Source organism: Suricata suricatta, chromosome 11 (assembly GCF_006229205.1).
Source record: "Suricata suricatta isolate VVHF042 chromosome 11, meerkat_22Aug2017_6uvM2_HiC, whole genome shotgun sequence".
Lineage (NCBI taxonomy): Eukaryota > Metazoa > Chordata > Mammalia > Carnivora > Herpestidae > Suricata > Suricata suricatta.
The window spans coordinates 43,501,077-43,523,412 of NC_043710.1; the positions used below are offsets into that span (position 1 = coordinate 43,501,077).

Below are 22,336 nucleotides of genomic sequence, written 5' to 3' on the forward strand. Positions count from 1 at the left end.
CATGCCCTTTTGTACAAAGTCAAATGCAGCCTCCCCTGGAGAAGGTTGTTCTATGAGGACTGACATTTAAAGACCATTACCACCTCTCACACTCAGCCCTGTTCATTTAGCCAAGCAAAGCATGTTTAATTCTTTTAATCTCCTCTCATAAATCAATCTCTTCGTTCCCTTAATAGTCCTTCTCCTAGGCTTTGAATTCCTTCCAGTCTGGCCATCCTAAGCTCTTGTTCCGTTTATACTTGAGAATAGCCAGTCAGTCACAAATGGCTCTCAGGAAAAACAGCCGGGCCCTGCCAGGGCTCCAAGTGCTCTCACTGCACTGGGCTGTCTGCTGTCCCCCAGGCACTGGGAGCCTAGAGAAGCACTCTTCCTGGTGGCCAATCCCGAAGGCCTGACGGCAAGCTTGAGACATTTGCTGCCTACGCCATTATGGATCTTTTAAGGGGACCTGGCCCATTCCTTCCAAGGTCAAGGGCACTGCCCGAGAAGCTACCTCAGACACCTGTACCTCTACTGTCACTCCAGCTCCTCAGTACATCCAGCTTTCCCCTGGCTTTTACTCACGAGGGCATAAGGGCAACGGAGGAGCCCAGAGGAGCCTTACCTGGAAGGTCCCAGCATGGTCTTCTTCCTTATCACCCTCTCTGTTCTCTTTGAGGGCAATTAATGTGAATCCTCTGAAGTAGGAGGGAGGGGCAGCTGAAAGGGTTACTGTGGAGAGAGGAGAAAGCAGATATGAGCACAGGAATCAGCGGGCTTCCACCTGACAAATGAATGTTGGTGAGTTCTCCATCAGCAGTCCAGGCCGGGGTTGGAGAGGCAGCAGACTGTGGAAAAGCCTCATTCCTTTTAGTGAACTTGTGCTCTCCACCCAGTTCCCCCTTACATTTCAGAACCTGCAAAACACCTGAACTATGATTTCAGTTGGGCCTCCTTGAACCAACAAAGGCTTCGGTGAACTCTTTCCCAGTCTCCACAATTTGATAAAGATAGTCCCTGGTCAGGAGCACCTGGTGCCTCAGCTTCGGACTTTGGCCCAGGTCATGATCTCATCATTTGTGAGTGAGCCCTGAGCTACAAGCGCAGAACCTGGAGCCACCTTCAGATCCTGTCTCCCTCTCTCTATGCCCCTTCTCCACTTGAACTCTTTGTCTCTCTCTCTCTCTCAAAAATAAATAAACATTAAAAAAAAAAAAAGACCCTGGTCAGCAAACCTAATCTTGACAGCTATCTAATGTTATACTTCCAAAAGAAATCTAGCTGCTCACAGCCCAAACTCCCTTACAAAGTCCTTTGGGACAGAGAACACTGTGTGTTTTCCAAAATACACTTCCTATTTCTTGTAAGCACTCAGCGAGACGGCTTTCCCAGCGTCCCTTACAGTTAGGTCTGTTTGCACTCCCTTTCTGCCAAGGGAAAGCACGGGTGGACATGATGCATGCCACTTCCTGCCTGGCCCGCACAAACTTTCCACAGGATCCTCCACACTCCCTCTCCCACGTATGCCTACGGAATGTAGCGGATCTGACAGAAGACTCCGGTGTCCTGGGAGAAGACAGTGGAGCCACAAGATAGAAGAAACCAGGGTTTCCGAACAGCTACACAGAGAATCACCCACCGGCCAGAAACATCCATATTGTACTTTGCATGAATTGGAAGTAAACTTACATTTACTGTTTGTTACAGCAGCTGGGGTTATATGAATCTACGTCATGCTCTTCCTTCTCACATCTACCCAGATAACTTCAGTTTCACTGAATCCAGTTCAAGGGCCTTCTCAGCAATGATGGTCACCCCTGCTTTTGTATCCCTAGCGCCTAGCACACAGAGCCTGATGTCTAACAGATGCTCAATTCAAGTTTCTTGAAATTTATATAAATTGAGATTTAAATTACTATCTGGATTAAAGTGCTAAGATTCTGGCCTTTAATCATGGAGTTATAGACTCTTCGAGCCTTAAGCTATCTCAAGAATCCTCCATTCTGGCATTCTAATTTCACAGACAGGAAATAAAGACACAACCCAAGGCAGTAAGAGCACCCACAAGCAAACTTAGGGCCAGACTCCCCCCTCCTCAGTTTAACATTCATCCATGGTTGCATATATTAAGTATATTTGAGTATGAATATTCCACAAGCATTAAGTTTTAAAATTTAAAAACTCAGTTCATTAGCATATACCATTTATGTGATTCTGATAGGCAACCGCCTGTCGGGGAGGGGCAGTCTAGTCTTCTGCTTTCAGTTCTAAACATAAAGGACCCCCAAATTCCAAAAACTAAAACAACTGTCTTGGATAATGCACCAGTAGCCCAGTAGCCCCAACACAACATCTCAGGGAAGAACTCTGAGACCCAAAGATTCCAAATCTCATGCTATAATTGGTCAGTTCATCCCACGAAAGTAAAAGGCATTCTGATTGGTTACCGATGTCTATTAAAAGGTCAGGCAGACCTTCCTAGTAAGGACAAAAGGGTGAGAGAAAAAGCACAGCACAATAGAGTAAAAAAAGTATGGTGTTCACCAGTGGTAAGTAGAAAGTGATGATTATGATGTCAGAAGAAAGAGCTGAGATCTCTGAGGGACAGACAGACAGCCCTAAGGCAGTCTTAGGGTTTCTAGAGTCAGGTGGTAAATGAACGAACAAAACCAAACAAACAGACTCATGAGTACAAAGAACAATCTGGAGTTGTCAGAGGGGAGAAGAGTGGAGGGATGGGTGAAACAGGGGAAGAAGAGTACAAATTACAAACTTCCATGGGAATGCAATGCACAGTTAATAATATTATAGAAATTTCGTATGGTGACAGTAGCTATATTTATCATGGTGATTACTTTAATGCAGAGCAATGTTGAATCACTATGTTGTACATCTGAAACTAATATAATATTGTATGTCAATCACAATTAAATTAAAAAAAACTTATAGGTGGGCATAATAACAGCACTTACCTCAAAGTATCAATGCGAAGCATAAATGAATTAATACATGAAAAGTTCTTAACATCATGCCTGGAATATAATGGGCACTTAATAAATATTAGCTCTTATTACCAGTGATGAGATTATCATGCTGCATTTTGTGGATAAGTGTTTGTTTACCTGTTCATTAAGGCTTTCAAAAGCAAGAACCCCATCTGAGCTCAGCACAGTGATTAGCACAGAGCTGATGTGCGATTAAGTTTACTGAATTGTGTTCATGGACTAGTAAACTCAGTATTATAAAGTTGTCAGTTCTTCTCAAATTGATTTATAAATTTAGTGCAGTTAGATTAGATTCCCATCATGTTTTTTGTGATATTGACAAGTTGATTCTAAAACGTATGTGAAAATGCAAAGTGCCAAGAATATCCAAGACAATCTGGAGAAAGAAGTGAAAAGCTGGAGACATGGATTCACAGAAATTCAGCCAGGGTGCTACAGCAAGGAAAGAAAAAGGGGCCAGTTGAACTGTTTGGGGTCCAGGGAAAGTTTCACAAGTGTATGGAAACTTGATGTATGATTAAGGATCTCCTGCAGAGTAGCTAGGGAAAAAGATAATATCTTCAGTAAAAGGTGTGAGGACCACTGGGTAACTATATAGAAAGAGGTGAATCTTGGCCTTACACATCATATGCACAAATAAACTTCACACAGATGATAGAGCTAAATGTGAAGTATAAAACAACAAAGCTTTTAGAAGTGAGCCTAGGATAAAATATAAATGACCTTGGAGTCAGAAAGATTTTTTTAAACAGACATTTAAAAAAAACCCAGTGAAAATAAAGGAGAAGATATATAAATGGAATGATGTAAAGATTTTGCCCAACAAAAGACATTATTAGGAATAAGTATGGGACAGTGTGGAAGAAGATATTTGCAATGCATATCACCAGCAGTTGACTTTAATCAAAATGTATAAAAACTCTTTCAGATCAATAAAAGAAAGACAACCCAATAGAGAAAAATAGGGAAAACACATGAACTAATGCTTCATAAAAGAAGGTGCCCAAATGCCCAGAAAGCATATGAAAAGACACTCAACCTTGTTAGTGAACAGGAAAATAAAAATTAAATCCACAATAAATTACTACTGCATTTCCACCAGATTGACTAAACGTAAAAAGATTGACAATATCAAATGTTAACTGGGACTTTCACACACTGTTGAACTGAAAATAAGCAATTTTCACTGGAAAACTCTTCGGCAGTATTTACTGGAGCTGAACATATACAGACCCTATGATCCGGTAATGTCACTCCTAAATCAACAGAAATGCACACCTATGTGTACCATGCAACACTATCAGAAGGTTCATAATAACATTGTATTAGCACCCCAATGGAAACTCAATGTCAATCATCAGTAGAATGGATATGTAAATTGTGGCATATTCGTATTACTGAATGCACTGTAGTAATGAAAATGAACAAATTACTGCTACATACAACAAAGGGACAAATCTTGGAGCACCTGGGTGGCTCAGTCGATTAAGCGTCAGACTTTGGCTCAGGTCATAAACTCATGGCTTGTGAGTTTGAGCCCTGCATAAGGCTCTGTGCTGACAGCTCAGAGCCTAGAGCCTGCTTCAGATTCTATGTTTCCTTCTCTCTGCCTTTCCCCTGCTCCTTTGCTCTCTCTGTCTCTTTCTCTCCCTCAAAAATAAATAAATATTTAAAAAACTAAAGGGATAAAGCTCATAAATATAAACCTTGAGTGAAAGAAGGCACACAAAATAATACAAAAGTTATTATTGCATTTATATATTTGTATAAAGTTCAAACACAGATAAAGTAAGGGCACCTGGGTAGCTCAGTCAGTTGCGCACCCAACCCTTGATTTCGGCTCAGGCCATCATGCCAAGAGTCATGAGACCAAGCGCAGCATCAGGCTCTGCACTGAGCATGGAGTCTGCTTGGGATTCTCTCTCTTTCCCTCTGCCCCTCTCCCCTGCTTATGCTCTCTCTCTCTCTCTAAAATAAAAATTAAACAACAACAACAAAGTAATCTATGATGCCTGAGGCCAGGACAGTGGGTACACATGTGGCAAAGTGGAGTGAGAAGTGATTTGGAGGTGGCACAGGAGTGCCTCTGGTGTGCTGATCATGGTCTGTTTCTTGATCTGGGGCCCGCTGTATAAGCGTGTTCAACATGCAGTAATTCACTAAGCTGTGTGATATGTGAACTTTCCCATATGTAAATTATATTTTGATACAAATATTTATTCAGTGATGTTTCTGAATGATAAATATGCCCCCTTCCGTACATCTGTGTAGTGCTCTTAAAGGGCTCATCATAAACTCGGTTTCCCAAAATGACACATTCCTGTAGGTTCAAAAAAACTAAGGTTTTACTCTACCTCACTGAATATAACACACAGGATGGAGGCTCTGGAGGCTGAACTCAGTGTGGGGTTTCAACCTGAAATTATCACTGGTGATGACGGTATCACACAGCATATGCTGAAGGAAGGCAGGAGACCCTATCCCTCCAGAGGACCCCATTAATGTGACCCTCTCCTGAGAGGGACAAATGTGCAGTATGTTCTGAGTTCCAGTAATGACTGAAGATGACTGCTTGGCAATAAATAATAGAATCTTCTCTCTAATGACTCCTCCCAAGTGCCTCCCAAGAGAAGCCATTAAGAGACCCAAGAAATGCAAGAAAAATGCTTATGAAGGATTAAAAAAAAAAAAGTCTATTCAGAGCCATCCTGTGAGCACATACAGGGAAATGGTTAAGAGCAAAGATTTTGGATTAGAATCCTAGAGCTATCATTTATTAATTATGTGACCTCTGGCAAGTTACTTCACCTCCATGTTCCCTCATTTAAAAAAAGTTAATGATATTGCCTTTCTTCTAGGAATGTGGAAAGGATTAAATAAACATCGATCACAGTACCTGGGGTGTAAAGGATTCAAAACTGTAAAGGATGCTGATGGTGGTGGTGGTGCTGGTGCTGGTGCTGGTGCTGCTGGAGCTGGAGAAGATGAGGATGAAGATTATAAAGACCAGGACACTCAGCAGGCTGATTAACTGGCAATGGGTTTCCAAAAGCTGGTCCTCAAAAACAATGACTGAACCTCCAAAGAAAAACTCTAGGAGGTGCCAATAAAAATCCCCTGCAAGGGCTGCAATGTAAATAATGGTCTTTGGGGATGATCCTCACAGGGCCAGAGTATGGGGAGATCTGGGTGAGCCCTTATCATGAACAGAGTCTTCCTTTTCCTGAATACTTCTCACCCAATTTTAATTACATACTTGTTTGTGAATTATATGTTAAATGCTGGTTTCCCCTAATAACCTAGAAGTTCCATGAGCAAAGACCGAGTCTGTCTTAAGCTGCACAGTATTTTTAGCATTTAGTGTGCCTTTTCACTCACAGTAAGTGCTCAATAAACACTCATTGAATGAATGAATGAATGAATGAATGAATGGAAGGTGTTTATCTGTCTTCAGTGCACAGCTTGCTCACTCCTGCTCTGGTCCCTCCTCCCAAGTTCCTGTGGACTACCAGGTGTAGTATGTCAGCCTCCCTCATCCTTTTGTTACTGAGCACTTTGTGCCCGCCCAGGCCCATGACCCTGGAGACACAGAGAAAAGACATGACCTCTCCCTCTAGGAGCAACAATCTAAAAGCTGGGAGGAAAAGACATATCAGCAGATATTTTTTATAACCTATAATGGGTGTTATGGATGCGTAAATGATGTGCTCTGGGAGGCCAGAGGAGGGAGCATCTGGGTTCAACGTGGGAGTCAGCCAGAGGGGGCTTCAAAGGGGAGGTGGCATTTGAACTCCAAGCTGAATGAGGAATACAAGTTTGTCCAGTGGACAAGAGACCAACAGCACTCCAGGTACAGGCAAAGGCATGATGAGCCAGTCTTGGCCTTGAAACCAGAACTATTCCTGTATTTCATAAATTGCAAGCTGGAAGGGACAGTGTGATAAGAGGTCGGGGAAGAAGACAGGGGATACATACTTAAAAGCCTTCAAAGCCTGGCCAGAAAGTGTGGATACCCCCCTGGAGGTGATGAGGGGGAGATAGACGGGAACTGAGTTAAGGAATGTCACATTCAGACTTCTGTTTTAGGAAGATCAGGCTGGAAGTTGTATGATTACTGAATTATAGCCTTTCCCTGAAAACTCCTGGCAAGGGCTCTCTGGGCTGCCTTGCTTATATGAGGACTGATATTTCACACTTGAGCCTGGCCATAAGTTGCTACCTAAGCTTGAGTTCTCCCCATCCTTGGGTATACTTACCATATGAAAACCCAACTCCCAAATTGCTTTCTGGGTCCTTCAAGGGTCAATGTGTCAACCATTTAACATAATCTCTGATGAGTTGTTATTCAATTCATCTGCTCTGCATATCACCCTCACTGGTTCTTATCTAGTACAGTCCGCTCCCACTCTGCCTTTGGGTTTCAGACTCCCCAGCCCCAAACTCAGTGAAAAGATCCTGAGCCAGATCTCAGCTCCATCACACAATCAGCACCTGCCATCCACCTGCTAAATGATACTGAGATGCCCCATTCTTCATGCTCCACACATCAACCACAGGGAACTTTTAACTTCTGCCTTACTTGCAACACGGGGTTACAAGGACTGCCGGAGCAGTACAAAAGCCACAGGGGTCCCCTCCCTGCTTTGCTTGACCGTCAGAATACCAGGAAGATGCAACGCGCACACGCTTCACTTAGAAACTGAAACAGGGGTACCTGGTGGCTCAGTCGGTTAAGTGTCTGACTCCTGATTTTGGCTCAGGTCATGATCTCATAGTTGATGAATTTGAGCCTGCATTGGGCTCTGGGCTGACAGTGTGGAGCCTGCTTGGGCTTCTTTCTCCCCCTCTCTCTCTTCTCTCTCCTCCACTTGCTCTTTCTCTCTCTCTCTCAAAAAAAATCCATTAATAATAATAATAATAATAATAATAATAATAAAAGACATTGGCACAATAATTGAGCCCACACAGCCAGGATCAGGCAGAAGGAGATGCTGGTGATGGGCTGACAGATAGGAAGGCAGAGCTAAAAGTCTAAAGGTAAGCAAGCATGATGGTGGGGTTGGCCCATCCCTTCCCCTGGATGGTCTTCTTTAGCCAGTGCTCCAGCATTTCCAGGCAGAGATGAAATACCTCCCATTCCAAATTAAATATGACACATATCTAAAATTGAAAACTGGATGTAGCTAACGTATCTGGGTTCAAATCTCTCCTGTTTACTATGTGTAACCTTTGTCACGTTACTTAACCTCTCATGGTCTCAGTCCTGCAAAATGGCAGGACTAGTACTTATCTCTTTGTTATTATGACAACTAATGAATTAATATTCATAATATTAATATTCATAATAGTAAATGTATATACATGTTTGTTAAATTAGTAAGATATATTAAAAATAAATCTTTCTCTTCCATAAAATAGGGATCATCATTATCATCTCATGGGTTTGTTATAAGGGTGAAAAGAGGGTTAAATGTATATGAGGGACATTGCAACTTTACAATGGAAGTTCGTTCTTTCACTCAGGCACTACCTCTTCATGGGATAGCCCGGAGCCAGATGAATGGGTCCTGCGCTGACCCTGATGTGCATGGGAAGAGGGATGGGTGGGAAGGAAGCTCCAAGGACTTGAAGATGTGTCAGCCAAGAGAATGCAGCCGGGGTGTGGGGGAGGCGGGAAGCACTGAGGACATACACTCTCCAGGGGGGCCCACTTCTTCCCCTACTTGAACAATGAGGCTGTTGTCACTTTGGGGCTAATGACAACAGTACCCCCCTCTCCCTCTTGAAACATAATGTCACAGAAGTGACTGTGACCCAAATTTAGTCCCTCTCCACACCCCATTCCCCTGGGTCTGTGACCCAAGGTGAACCAATCCGAAACTTCCCCTGGGATTTTCCAGTTTGGAGTTAATGGGACAGGGCTTTTCTTTTAGTTACAGAACTAACTGAAAGGTTTTTCATGGAAGGTTCTTGGCAGCTATCCTCCTTGTTATTTGGAAAAAGTTTATCTGTAGTAAGAAAAATGAGGACAACACACAGAAGCATCGCCAAGTGATATAGGATGGAAAGAGCGACACAGACAAGGTAGAAGAGAGGGGTGAAAGGGGAGAGGGAGGAGAGAATCCTTTTGGGTCCCAAGATCCATTTATACCTGAAGCCAGATCCATCCCTAGACTTTCCAAATATGGGACTCAACAATTCTCTTTCTGCTTTAGTTAGCTTGATTTTGTTCCTGTCATGTTCTGTGGAAAGTCTTCACTAATTTTGTAATAAAGAAAAAAATAATTTTGTCTAAACTATATGATTCATTGGCAGGCTAGGGAAATGGTCATGGCTTAACTGAGGCAACTGACCAGGAAGGTGGCAGCTGATGCAAAAATGGCACTGAGATGACAGCAAATCAGTTGGCTTCAGAAGTATTGAACCAGATGACAACTTTAGGGAAAGACTCAAGGGATGTCAAGTGAGTCCCGACCCGCTCAACATTCTTATCAACTTTGATAAAGATTTCTTAGACTGCTTATCAAAATTATAGATAATCCAAAGTTAGATGATGTGGGTAAGTCACACAGTGACAGAATCCAGATCCATGAGGGGCTGACAGCTACAGGAATGGATCCAAACACGCTGGATTAAGTCTGAGGAAAACCAAGTCATGAGGAATCATGTCAAATCTTATGTTCATGGACCAGTCACACCAGTATAGGGAGAGGAGGGAAGCAAGTCTTCCCAGCAGTTCACAGGAATTTTTGCCGGCCACAAGCTCAGCGGGATCCCAGAGTACTGGACAGCTGCCAAAGCAGCAAACACAAGACCTGGCAAGCTTCACGCAAACACACTGTTCAGGACAAGGGAGATAATCATTCCCCATGTTTCATCCCTACAGAGCACATCTGGACTACAAAGTGTAAGGGGATGAGAAACAGCATCCTATAAAGAATGGCTGAAGAAATGGGGGCATTTTGGTCAGAAGAGAAGTTGTAGTTTCTATTTCTCCAACAAACACCTCAATGGCTGACATATGGCCAAGGGAAGACCTTATTTGCTCAACTCCAAAGAGCAGAACCTGAACCGATGAGCAGAAGTTACATGGAAGGGAAATGTTGGCAAGAGAAATGGACAACCAGGTCAGCCATGGCTCAGGCTCCGCAGCTTTAAGCATCATCACCTAAAGGAAGCTCACAATTTTTCTCTCTCCACCACTTCACTGCCCAGGGAGGGAAAGTTGCTATCACTCCGGCTTTGGGAACATTCTATTGGCCACTGTACTGGGGTACGGGATAGGGCAGTGATGTGACCAGGTGCTAATGTATTTGGAGTACGGGAGGCTGGGGTGGAGCTGGGAGAGGTTGGGATGGAGAAACATGGTCACAGAAAAGTGACCTTCTTTTGGCCGCCTTTTCTTTGTGTCTCATCAAAAGAAAGAGAGAGAGTATAGATTTCTGGAATCCAGCTCTCTGTTGGGGGCGGGTCCAGTAAAGCTATGGTTAGTTTTTTTAAACTTTCCAAGTGATTCTGATGCATAGCTAGGTTTGCACACCACACAAATGACCCCACAAAGTGCTGATTCCAGAGAAAGTCACTTACTAATTGGTGTTGAAGTTTGGTGGATCAACAATCCTCTCTGCTCTCTTCTCCATTCAGTCAAATCCAGCGTCCAAAGCTGGGAGACCCTTCCTTTTGCTCTTCTGCTCTTCACCTCTGAACCATCGATGACCCAGCTTTTCACCATGCTGATCTCCTTCCTTTCCATAGTCTTTACCTGGGACCAGCCATCTGCCTGCCCTCAGCCTCCAGCCAACGCCCCCAGGGCACTGGGCATCCCTTCTCTCTGCTGCCCCCACTCGGAGCTCCTTGCCATTGGTCCCCATCCCTGGTCTCACTTCTCTGACTGAGAAACGCTTTCTGGTTCTTCCATCTAGCTCTCTTGGTGGGAGATCTCACACCGGGGTTCTTCATTTTTTTTCCCAGCAAATAATGATTTAGTGCCTGTTATATCCACAAACTGTTCTGGGTGCTAGAAATAAACGGCAAATAAGAAAGGACACAGTCCTTTGCTGTCCTTGCTGTCATTTGGCTTGTATTCTAACTTGAGGCAGATAATACATAAGACTTTCAGAGAGTGATTAAGGGTTATGTTGAAAGCAAAATCAGGCAAAAGAAATGGGAAACATAAATTGGTGGCCAGAGAAGCCTCTTTAAAGGGATAAAATCTGAGCTCAAACTTAAAAGACAAGGAGTGAGGGGTGCCTGGGTGGCTCAGTCAGTTAAGCCTCTGACTTTGGCTCAGGTCATGATCTCACAGTTCATGGGTTTGAGAGCCCCGTGTTGGGCTCTGTGCTGACAGCTCAGAGCCTGGAGCCTGCTTCAATTCTGTGTCTCCTTCTCTCTCTGCCTCTCCCCCTCTCATGCTCTGTCTCTCTCTGTATCAAAAATAAATTTAAAAAAAATTTTAATGTAAACAGTTAAAAAAAAAGATAAGGAGTGAGCCAAACAAAGATGTGGGGATGAGCATTCTAGTCATGGAGAAGAGCATGTACAAAGGCCATGGGGTGGGAATGAACTTAAAGTGCTTGGAAAATCCAAAGAGCAGTGTTGCAGCTGTGAGGTGACAGAGGAGAAAGAAAAAGAAGAAAAGAAAATGAAGAAAGATGAGGAGAAAGGGAAGGAAAAGAGAAAAGGGGGAGAAGAGGACAAGGAGGAGGAGGATCATAGAGATTCCTCTAGTGCTCAGAATCACCATCTAGTTTTTATGGCGTGCTCTGAGTCTGCCCACCTTCCCATACTCCAATCTCGCACACACGGTGGTCTGTGCCTTGGGCCTTTCCCTGCCCTCCTGTTGTCTCACAAAGTCCATGAGGCATATTTACAAATATCTGGGCCACAAAGGTAGATAGGGTTTGAGTTATTTCCCATATTTTCCAGGGCCTCAGCAAAGCCACAGACACGAGTAGGCAGTTTTGAACATTCCATGCGAGTTAGATTTGTCTATGTAGAGCTCACAAGGATGTCATCTGGCGATGTTATCTAACTCCTTACCCTGCCCATCCCAGCCTCAAGTCCAGCCCAGCCAAGACAGCCTGTAAACATGGGAAACTTAGACCAGCAAGAGCTGGCCAGCCACTCAGAAGGCTCGTGTAGCCTGGTGAGCTCCCTGATACCGTAGGTGCTCCCGCAGATGCACCTATAAAAGAATCACACACGACTGCACACTGTCAGAAGAACACTACAGGAAATAACACTGTATATAATGTGGGCCACTCGCCACCCCATTCAGTACACGCATGTGCTTGAGCGTGCGTGGGCGGGTACTCATTCCTCATTCTATCACACTGAGTACTTTGTACCTGTCATGTCAGGGGTTAAGGACAAGCAACCCACTTGTTTTACCCATTATTTACTTGATGAGACACTAGTCTCTTCCAATGCTGGCAGCACAAATGGAAGTCCTGGACATATTGAGAAATGTCAGTGTCCTTCTATTCTGCATTAACAGAACTATCTGGAAGGAGACATAAATAAGGCCATAATGAGAATCTAGTACCCTTGTTTTTATTTATGTACAATTTGGAAGGATTTTTAAGGAATAATATTTTTTGGCATCGTTCTATTATTAATTTCTTTAAACGTTTATTATTTTTGAGAGAAAAAGAGAAACAGAGCATGAGTGGGGATGGGGCAGAGAGAGAGGGGGAGACACAGAATCCAAAGCAGGCTCCAGGCTCTGAGCTGTCAGCACAGAGCCTGACGCGGGGCTCAAACTCACAAACACGAGATCATGACCTGAGCTGAAGTTGGACACTTGACCAACTGAGCCACCCAGGTGCCCCAAGGAATAATTTTGATCTATATGATTTTTGCTTTTCATGGTGCCTCTTGAACTTAATCCTCAAGTAAGATGGGGCTCTAGTCTACTCAAATGGTCTCCTTTTCTTTCAGAATATATACATCAGTGAGCTTTTCTTTTTCTTCTCTTTTCATTTCTCTTCCTCCTTCCTTCTTCCTGCTGCTCACATTCTTCTTTCTTCCTCCTCCTTCTACTCATCCTCCTTCTTCTCTCTCTTGTTTTCTTGTTTCATCCACTTCCTCCTTATTCCTTTCTTTCCTTATAGCTTCCCCCTTTATTGAGGGAGAGGGTGAGATAGGACAGGCCACTCTGACATACTGGCCTCATTTTCTCCTCTCGGTATGAAACGTATCAACACCACACACACACACACACACACACACACACACACACACACACACACTTCCCAACACTCCTTTATCCTAACTCATTTAGCAAGTATATCAACTTTACATGCTGTTGAGAAGACCATCGAGATACCTTTTAACTGAATGTGAGGACATGAAATACTGTGTTTTTATATGATTATGCATTAAAACATGTGGCAGAGATAGCTCATTGTCCCTTTAAATCCATGCTCACCTTCATCCTTTTGAAAAAAAAATCCTTTCCCCAAGTTTTAGCTGGGCATGTGGCTGCTCAGCTAAAGGCTTTATTTCCCAGACTCCCTTGCAGCTAGGTGTGGCCAAGTATCTAAATTCTTACCATAGGAGTATGTTTGGGAAATGTGGGGTGCAATTCTGGGTTACGTCTTTCAAAAGAAAGCTGCTTGCTCTCTGCTTCCTTTCCCCCTCTGCTCACTGACTGGAACTCACGTGTGTTGGGAGTGAGCTGGTTGTAACTGCTCTCATGAGAACACCCCACAGCAGTGCTGTCCAGTGGAAATGAGCTCCCCGCAGGTGAAATTCATTGTATTTGTTAACAAGTATCCAGTAGGAATAAATGTAAAACAAGTAAAATTAATTTTAACAATATATTTTACTTAAACTAATATATACCATTTACCACTTCAATATGGAATCAGTATAAAAAAATTATTGAGGGTCACCTGGGTGGCTCAGTTGGTTGAGCGACTGGCTCTTGATTTCGGCTCAGGTCATGATCTCACAGTTTGCGGGATCAAGCCTGGTGTTGGGCTCTGTGCTGACAGCATGGAATCTGCTTGGCATTCTCTCTCTCTCCCTCTCTTTCTGCTCCTCCTTCTCTCTCTCTCCCTCAAAATAAATAAATAAACACTTAAAAACTATTGAGTTTATTTTTCTTTCATCCTAGCCTCTCAACAACTGGTATGTGTCTTGTACTCACAGGACATCTCAATGTGGACCAGCCCCGTCCCAAGTGCTGTAACTCCCGGCTGTCTGTGGGACAGCAGAGGGCTGGCGGACTGGCAGGGCAACACGACAGAAGGGATGTGGGCTCCTGGTTGACCTGGTGGAACAAAGCTGGCCATCATCCAGGACTTCCCATCTACCTCTTATTTAAAAACATTCCGGGCACCTGGGTGGCTCAGTTGGTTAAGCATCTGCCTTTGGCTCAGGTCATGACCTCGCGATTCGTGGGTTGGAGCCCCGGGTCGGGCTCTGTGCTGACAGCTCACAGCCTGGAGCCTGCTTCGGATTCTCTGTCTCCCTCTCTCTCTTTCCCTCCCCTGCTTGCTCTCTGTCTCTCTAGCTCACAAAAATAAATAAACGTTTAAAATTAAAAAAACACATACACACACCACATTGTATTTTGGGGTCTCTTTGAAATATGAGCTTAATCTGTATCTTCAGCAATATAACACAGTAAGAGGTTCCCCCACCCCCAGACAGAAGTCAATATTGACCTGCACCTGACATTCCGTATAACAAGCAAATGGAGAGCAACAGTGAAGTTCGTGACATCCAGCCTATGTTTGTGTCGTCAGCAGTTACGTTCTGTCATTCCAGCTGAATCAGCAGTGTGTACGGGGGAGCACCCAAGTTTTAAACCTTGAAAAATCCCTATGAGATATGCTTTCATTTTTTTGTATATTTTGATTTTTTTTGCATTTCATGAATGTCAAAGCAGTAAGCAATCTCTTTTCATTTTCATTATCAATTTGAACTCAATGCTTATTAAAAGGGGGCAATGTTTAAAAAAATAAACTTACATAATAAAAAAAGAGGGGAATGATACAAAAAAAGAGAAGCAGGAGGGTTGACCTACAGTTAATTGCAGTACCATAAGCAGTACTTAATTTCCTTAAACTCTAGTAGATTAGAAATAGTTTGTTTAAAAGACCTTATCCAGTTTAAAATTCTCAGATTCTACACAGGTACTTTACTAATATCTAATTTCGTAGGCATGGTTGTCTAAGTTTGCATGTAAAAATAAAACCGATCAAATTAGGTTTTTTCTCCTATCCAATTTGTTTCTATGTTCCCACAAACAAAAGGAATTGGCTAAAGATTGACAAGGTTGTTCACGTTTCTAAATTAATTCTCTGGTTTATGAGGAAAGGCAATCCTAAAGTCTATAAAAAGAAAAAAAGCAAATGTCGGTAAGGAGCCATCGCTTTAGACTTTGTGTCCCAAGATATGTCAGTTATTGTCTGATTTGTTGTTACTGTTTTCTTTCAATGAAAACTCACCATCGAGAATGCCAAGGGCAGCCATAGTTAATTCATTTTATTCCCTGTTCCTTTTCTTGTGTCTATACAGAAGACTGGTTAAAGGAACAGATTTAGGAGGCAGACATCCCTGAGTTTTGTATCCTGACTGCACCAACTATCAGCTATGTGATCACGGACAAGTTATTAACCCTCTCTGAGATTTGGTCTTCTCATCCGTGAAATAAGAATAATAATAAACTGCCTCAAAGTACTGGAAAGAATAAGTGAGATGAGTAGGAAGTATTTAACACCATGTGTCATCGAGTGTTGCTGCCAAGTATTTTTCTATTTCCAAAATAATCATCTTACAATGTATATGTTTTAAGCACCTACTCTATGAAGCTTTTTTCTTTGGCATGGATTACTTCTGACTCTCACAGCAACACTGCAAGGAGTAGGGGAGCAGTCTCATTTCAGAGCTGGAGAAATTGTGGCTCAGAGAGGTGAAGTGTCCTGCCTGAGGCCACACAGTGAATATGTGACTGAACAAGAGTCAAACATCAAAGCCTGTGCTCTTTCTACCAGCTTGAGGTGAGGGTCTCTGGGACACACAGTTCTATGGCATTGTGTGCCCCAGAGTGGGACAAAGAAAGAGAAGGCCAAGCAGCTTTGGAGGTCTCCAAACCTCACAATTTAGAATAAAGCCCCCAATTATGCTTGAAGTTGGACAAGCTTTTGAAATCTCAACTGGACATTCTTTTCCCATCAAGTTCCTTGAAATTTCCCTTTAAAGAGCATCTAGGAAAAGCCACTCTCATTAGCCAGGGTCTGGCTTTATTTTCCTAATAAACAGACCTTTAGTCAGACAAAAGAGCCTCTTTTATTTTCAATCAATTCTTCAACATTTCAGCTGATTTGCTTCTATTTGGCTTGAAATTGTGATCTGGGAATGGCTGGTCCTGCAAATTGTCATCCTATGAGGGAAGCCCCTTGAGGATCCTCAACTTGTTATTTTTAATCACTGTAATCTCCTAGTCAAAGGAGGCCGTGGTCAGAAACAGAGCAGGCCTTTCAGACCTTTTCTAAAGCACAATTATTGCCAAGGGAGGGGGGACAGGAGGAAGAGGGAGGGAGGGGAGAGAGAAGTGGTGGGAGAGAGAAGGAAGTCAATATAGTACTAGCAACTTGGAAAAGGCTGAATAATAATCTCAGTTGGATTCTGGAGGTTGAGAAGAAAGCCCATGATATATACATATGTGTACACACACATATACATACATACACAGTGACCATTATAATCCAGTGTAGAACACCTAAAGGAGATACTGGGTGAGGGGGGCGGCATGGAGACCAGAAGCTATTCGCAGATGAATTGGAATTCTGGGGACAAAGATTCCCGGGAGGAAAACAAGCCATTGATTCCAAGGCTTGTGAAGAGGCACTAACTCAAGGAAAATAAAAAAGCAAGCAGAATACCAGGGGAATATTAACTTCCAGGGCCCTAAGTCAATACCCCGGATAGAATGCATTAGATTTACTTTTAACATGATTATTTTAAGAAAGCATAAGCCAACGGAAAATGTCACAAACCAGGCCAGAGCCTTTTTCTTCCTAACTTTGAGTGGCAGACCCAGGTTTGCAAATCTAAGAGTATTTAGTTATAAGGCCTGGAGAACTGGTTTCTACAACATTTTTCTTTCAAGGTCTCTTAGCCACCACAAGGGAGAAATGGAGATTGCCAGCCAACAGCCTGAGTGGGGGCATCACAGTCCAAAAGTCTAATGTGTAGACGGGAACAATCTGAGAGCTCTAGAGAGAGTCTAGAGCTCTCTCTACCCTGGTCTGGGTTCTCACCTACTGGCCATGGAGCTCCGGTACACCAGGTGCCCCTCCTCCTGGTGCTGGGGTCCCTCAGCAGGTGCTCACACCATTTGGGAGGATTCAGATGGGAAGAAATGCCTAGTAGGATACTGGGGGGGGGGGTGGAATTTGTCTAAATCATCTAAAAATATCCTCCTGGGCACATAGTAAGAACAATCTTAGGTGAGGCTCCCAGTATGGAAAAATCATTCATTCACTCATTCCGTAAATTCATGAGGACTCAGATAGCCACCATTCACTAGTAGACTGAACTGGGGTGGTGTGAATACCATTTTTAAACACGCGCGCGCACCCCCCCCCCCCAAAACCCACAAATGACTAGGCAGGTACATACCTCCGTTATTAAATCAATAAGGGGCTCATAGCCAACTCAAACTAACATGTATTGGGGACCTTCGGCACACGTCTTTGTCAACTAGCCTATTCACTACAACCACCACAGAGGTTGGATACATAAATAGCTACTTACACAGCTCGGAAATAAGCTCAGAGAAATTACAGGACTTGCACAGGTCACACAGCTACTGAAGTCAAGTCCGTCTGACTCTAAAGCAGCCTCTGTCCCTGCCACGTGGAGCTTGGTCTGTTTCCCCAGGAACCCGGGTCCTCGGTTTTGGTGAAGCCTCCGGAAAGAGACCCAGGGGGTTCCGCCTGCCTCCCTCCGGTCCACGGAAAGGACCGGCTGTTCCCAGCTCCTCGGAAAGGCTGTGGCCACACCGGCAGCACCCCATCCCCGCTCCCTCCGGGACTGGGCCGGGGGTTCCTTCACCACGCTGTACTGAGGGCCCGGAGGACCGGCGCGCGGGGGGGTCAGAGCGGCTCCTCGCCACCCGCTGAGCGCCGCCACGTGCCGGGGCGGGGGGGGGGGGCGCCGGGAAGCCAGGTGGACAAAGTCGGGGACACGATCCCGGGACATCGGGAGAAGCATTCTGAGAAAGGTAGCCAGTGCTTACGGTGGCCTGCGTGGCCCGGGCGCCCGCTAACAGTGGCTCAAACTTTCTCCAGTGTTCTCCAACCGCTTACTCCCGCAGCCTCCGGGAACCCGGAAGGCGGGGATGCAAGGGCGGCGGCTGCGGGCCCACCAGCTGCCCCCCAAGACCCTCTCGTCCCTGCTAGGCATCGGAGGGTAACACTCATCCCGTTACTCCCCCCGCCCCCCCCCTCCCCCGTGGGGCCCCAGGTGAGACCCGGCAGGCTTCCTTCCCCGCCCTAGGTCCTGTCTCCTAACTGGAAAACCGACGCTTTTGCGCCGGGAAAAGATGTCTGGGGAGACGATCCGCCGCGGAGAGAGGCGATGGGCTGTGGGGATGGAGTCAAGGGTCTTCAGGTGTGCGCGGGTCGAGCGGCGCTCCTGCCCCGGAGGCGCTCACCTGCCCGGACATCACTGCTCCAGCGCTCAGCGGAGGAGGGTAGGTGCGACATCTCAGCGACGTAGAGCCTTGGGTGGCTGGAGCAAGGGTCCCCCGGCCTCCAGGGAGCAGGCCTCGGGAATGTGAGCTTCCCTTTCCGACTTCACCAGGTTTCCCTTCCCTCTCCGAACCTACCCACACCTCCTTGGAGGCCCGTTCCATTGGGAGCCGGTCCTAAAAATCCACACTCTTCTCCCTCGCCTGGGACCATGGGAGAATAATTTGGAGTTCTTTCCGGGGACCTTTACGAAAGCTTCGGACTCTTCCTGCCCTCCTCCCCGTGCCCCGCGACCAGTCAAGAAGCCGAAGTCCCTTTTCCTGAAGGCATCTGTCCAAGGAAGCTGGAAGTGACCATCCCGCCTGGGGCCCGTCTATGAGATGCAGGTATCCAGCCCTTCAGGGATGGGAGAGGGGAAAGCCAGTTTCCCACCTTGCCTGGTACCCGACTGGGAGCAGACACTAGGCTTCCCTCCGCTCCAGCGGCGGATCTGGAGGAAGGCGGGTTTCCACGGCTCTCCCGGAGCGGGCCGGGGGAGAAGCCAGGTTCCCTCCCAGCCAGGCTGACTTGGCGCGTCGCTCAGTTGCAGCCCACGCCCGGGAACCGCGCGTCGGAGGTGAGACTGCCGGCCTGGCTGCGGACCCCGCGACGGCCCCGGACGCTGGCCCGGGAGCGGCGCCGAGCTCGCGGAGAGAAGGGCTGAGGACAGCCAGGACACAGGGCCCTTGCCGGACTGTGCCGGCACCGTGCGCCCCGCGACCGTGCGCCCTCCTCCGGCATCGCGGGGTCGGCGCCCTTCCGGGGGCCGAGTCCCGCGCCCCCAGCGCCACGCCGGGCCACTTACCGCGGTAGCTGATTCCTGGCTTGTAGAAGTCGGGGTCGCCCTCCACGCGGAGGCTGAACTCTGTGTAGCCCTCGCGCCGCGTTCCCTGGGCGCGCAGGATGCGGCTGCAGTAGCCCTCCGACTTGGGCACTTTGTCCAGGGTCTCGTCGGAGAAGGCCAGCGCCGCGGCCAGGGGCAGTGCCAGGGCCAGCAGCGCTGGACTCAGGCTCAGCCTCCGGGTGGCCGGGGACACCCTCATCCTCGCGGGCGTCCAACTTTGTGCCGCTGCCGCCGGTCCTCGCCCCGCGACTCTTGCCCGAAGGGGTCCCCGTGGAAGCGAGACCAGGCGGAGCCCGCGCAGGGAGCGGGAGCTCGGAGCCGGCGACCGGGAGACCGTGCGGGTCTCGGCTTGGCGGCTGCCGAGCTGCGCCGCGCTGAGCTGAGCTGAGCTGAGCGCGCAGAGCCGCGCAAGGAAGGGAGGGCGGCGGCGAAGGGGGAGGAGGGCGGGCTGATTTTGCCCAGATCCGCGAGCGCAGCGCTGTTTTGTTTCCAAGCTGGCGATTAGCGGGCGCGGCGGTGTTTATTTTGCGACGCTGGATTCCCAGGGTCTGGCAAGGAAATCATAAGGCACAGGGACACTGCGGGATCTGTCCCGCCACCAAGGAGGCTGCTGCCGCAACCCAGCTACACCTTTGCCCCCTGCGGAGTAGAGTGCTCCAGGGCGAGAAAGACTGAAAAGTAACTTTTGTTGCACACCTACTTTGTGCCTCCCAATATGCTGGGTGGTTGGCTTAGGGTATCTGCTCATCTTCTCCACTCTCCCTGCACACTACAAACGTGACATTACTGTCACTCATTTTACAGATGAGCACACTGAGGCCTGCAGCTTAACAGTTGAGACGGGGTCTAATGCCGTGACTGTCTGACTCTATTGCTCTTTTGGAACAGGTCAGACTGGAGGATGCGAAAGGAGCAGAATGACTCATCCAACTGCGCCCAGTAGGCACAGTGACTACAGCCTGTAATATTTTTGGAGACTCCTGAAAATATTCTCTTTAAAGTCAGAAGGAAAAAAAATTAGGTCTAATAAAATGTTATATATAATATCAATGTATTTCTGTTTACGCCTACGCAGTCATAAAGTATAACGTTTACTGTTGTTTATGAAGAAAGGAGACCCCAAGGACAGAAGTGCCTAAAACCCAGGAAAGTCCTCATCTAGGCCTAGCAAGGAGTTTCAAATGGCTCAAAGAAAAGCCTGTTTTCTTGGCTTAGATTTTAGTCCCCAGTGACCGATTTTTAGAGAGGAAATGAGCCTGAGGCACCACGAAAAGGCCCAGGTGCAGAAATCTCTCCCAGTGTTTCCCTGGAGACAGACTTCAATCAAACCTTGGTTGTGCCACTCACCCACTGTGAGATGTTGGCGAGATATCTTGTCTCTCCAACCTTGAGTGTCTTGCTCTGGAGAAAGTGTGTCTCTCTGTCTCTCTCTCTCTGTCTGTCTGTCTCTCTCTCTCTCTCTCTCTCTCTCTCTCTCTGTCTCTCTGTCTGTCTGTCTCTCTCTCTCTCTCTCTCTCTCTCTCTCTCTCCAGGCTAATAGGCTCGCATACCCTTCCTCTAGGGGGTGCTAGAGTCCAATGAAATGACCCATATAAAACACCTGGTAGGGGCGCCCAGGTGGCTGAGTAGGCTGCGCCAAGGACTTCGTCTCAGGTCATAATCTCACAGTTCATGAATTTGAACCCCGTTGTTGAGCTCAACAGCTCAAAGCCTGGAGTCTGCTTCAGATTCTGTATCTCCCTCTCTTTCTGCCCCTCCCCTGCTCGCACTCTGTCTCCCTCCCTCTCTCAAAAATAAACAAACATTAAAAAAATTTTAAACACTTGGCCTAAGCTTCAGCCCCTCCCCCTTCCTCTCAAGGGGTGGGTCTGGGCTGGTCCTGGGTACCACAGCGAGGAACACCAAACCCACCTGGGAGATGCCTTAAGCCCTCTGCTTCCCCTCAACCTGCACAAGCATCCCTCTGCAGGTGCTTTCAGAAGTTTAGGTTACCTCTCCTCCTCTCCCTGGGCAGTCAACACATCTTAACAGCCTACATTTAAAAAGCAACCTTTCCTCTCCACGTCAGGTTTTTCTCTTCAACATCACTAACAAACAGCCCAGAGTAGCCATCCACGTTGGCGGTCTCCATTCCTCTGCACCTGCCCACTTATTTTTCAGTCCTTGTCCTGGGACTCCCATTGCCATTATTAACTGGGCACCTTCTCTCAGAAGCCACCCAAGAGTGCCCCCTTGCTGAAGCCAATTATGCTTTCTTCTCAGCCCTGACCTTCCCTGACTCCCAGCAACACCTGATCCAGCTGACTAGCCTTCCTTTATAGAGGTGACGCTCAGCTTCACGTCTGTGTCCTGAGTAAAGTATCTCCTCAGTGGTGCAGAGTCTAAGTCATCCAGCATCCTTCTGTTGAGTGTAGATTTGAGGCCAAGTCTGTGCTGAGCAGTGGGTACCACAGGGAACAAAAACTTCATTCATTCATTCTTTCATTCATTCATTCATTCATTCATTCATTCATTCATTTCGAAGGCCCTCCATGTGCTCAGTGCTGGGACACAAGACAGACTTATTACCTGTCTTGTGGATCTTACAATCCAGTGGGAAAAGCAAATATTAAACACATAGTTACAGAATCTTTTCAAATTACGATTGTGATATACACTACAAACTAAAAAAGTGTTTCATGAGATCTTATCTCAGAGGACAGGAATGAATATATAGAGATGAATAAAATGTGGCTCCTGTCTTTACAGATCTTACTGTATGT

The 22,336-nt window shown here is 46.2% G+C and overlaps 1 protein-coding gene and 1 long non-coding RNA gene across 2 annotated transcripts in view; one reads left to right on the plus strand and one right to left on the minus strand.

The window, feature by feature from the left end:
* The window catches only part of SPON1 (spondin 1), a 258,449-nt gene extending 238,490 nt beyond the window's left edge, over nt 1-19,959 (minus strand). The window contains exons 1-2 of the mRNA XM_029956974.1: nt 19,536-19,959; nt 605-711 (exon numbers count right to left, since the gene is read on the minus strand). Coding sequence (XP_029812834.1) covers nt 605-711; nt 19,536-19,773 — 345 coding nt within the window. The 5' untranslated portion in view covers nt 19,774-19,959. The remainder of the gene's footprint in view (nt 1-604; nt 712-19,535) is intronic.
* On the plus strand, nt 18,508-20,574 carry LOC115306520. Its single transcript, XR_003915353.1, has 3 exons — nt 18,508-18,693; nt 18,804-19,077; nt 20,463-20,574. It is a non-coding gene; the product is annotated as an uncharacterized LOC115306520 (long non-coding RNA).
* The last annotated feature ends 1,762 nt before the right edge of the window (nt 20,575-22,336 follow it).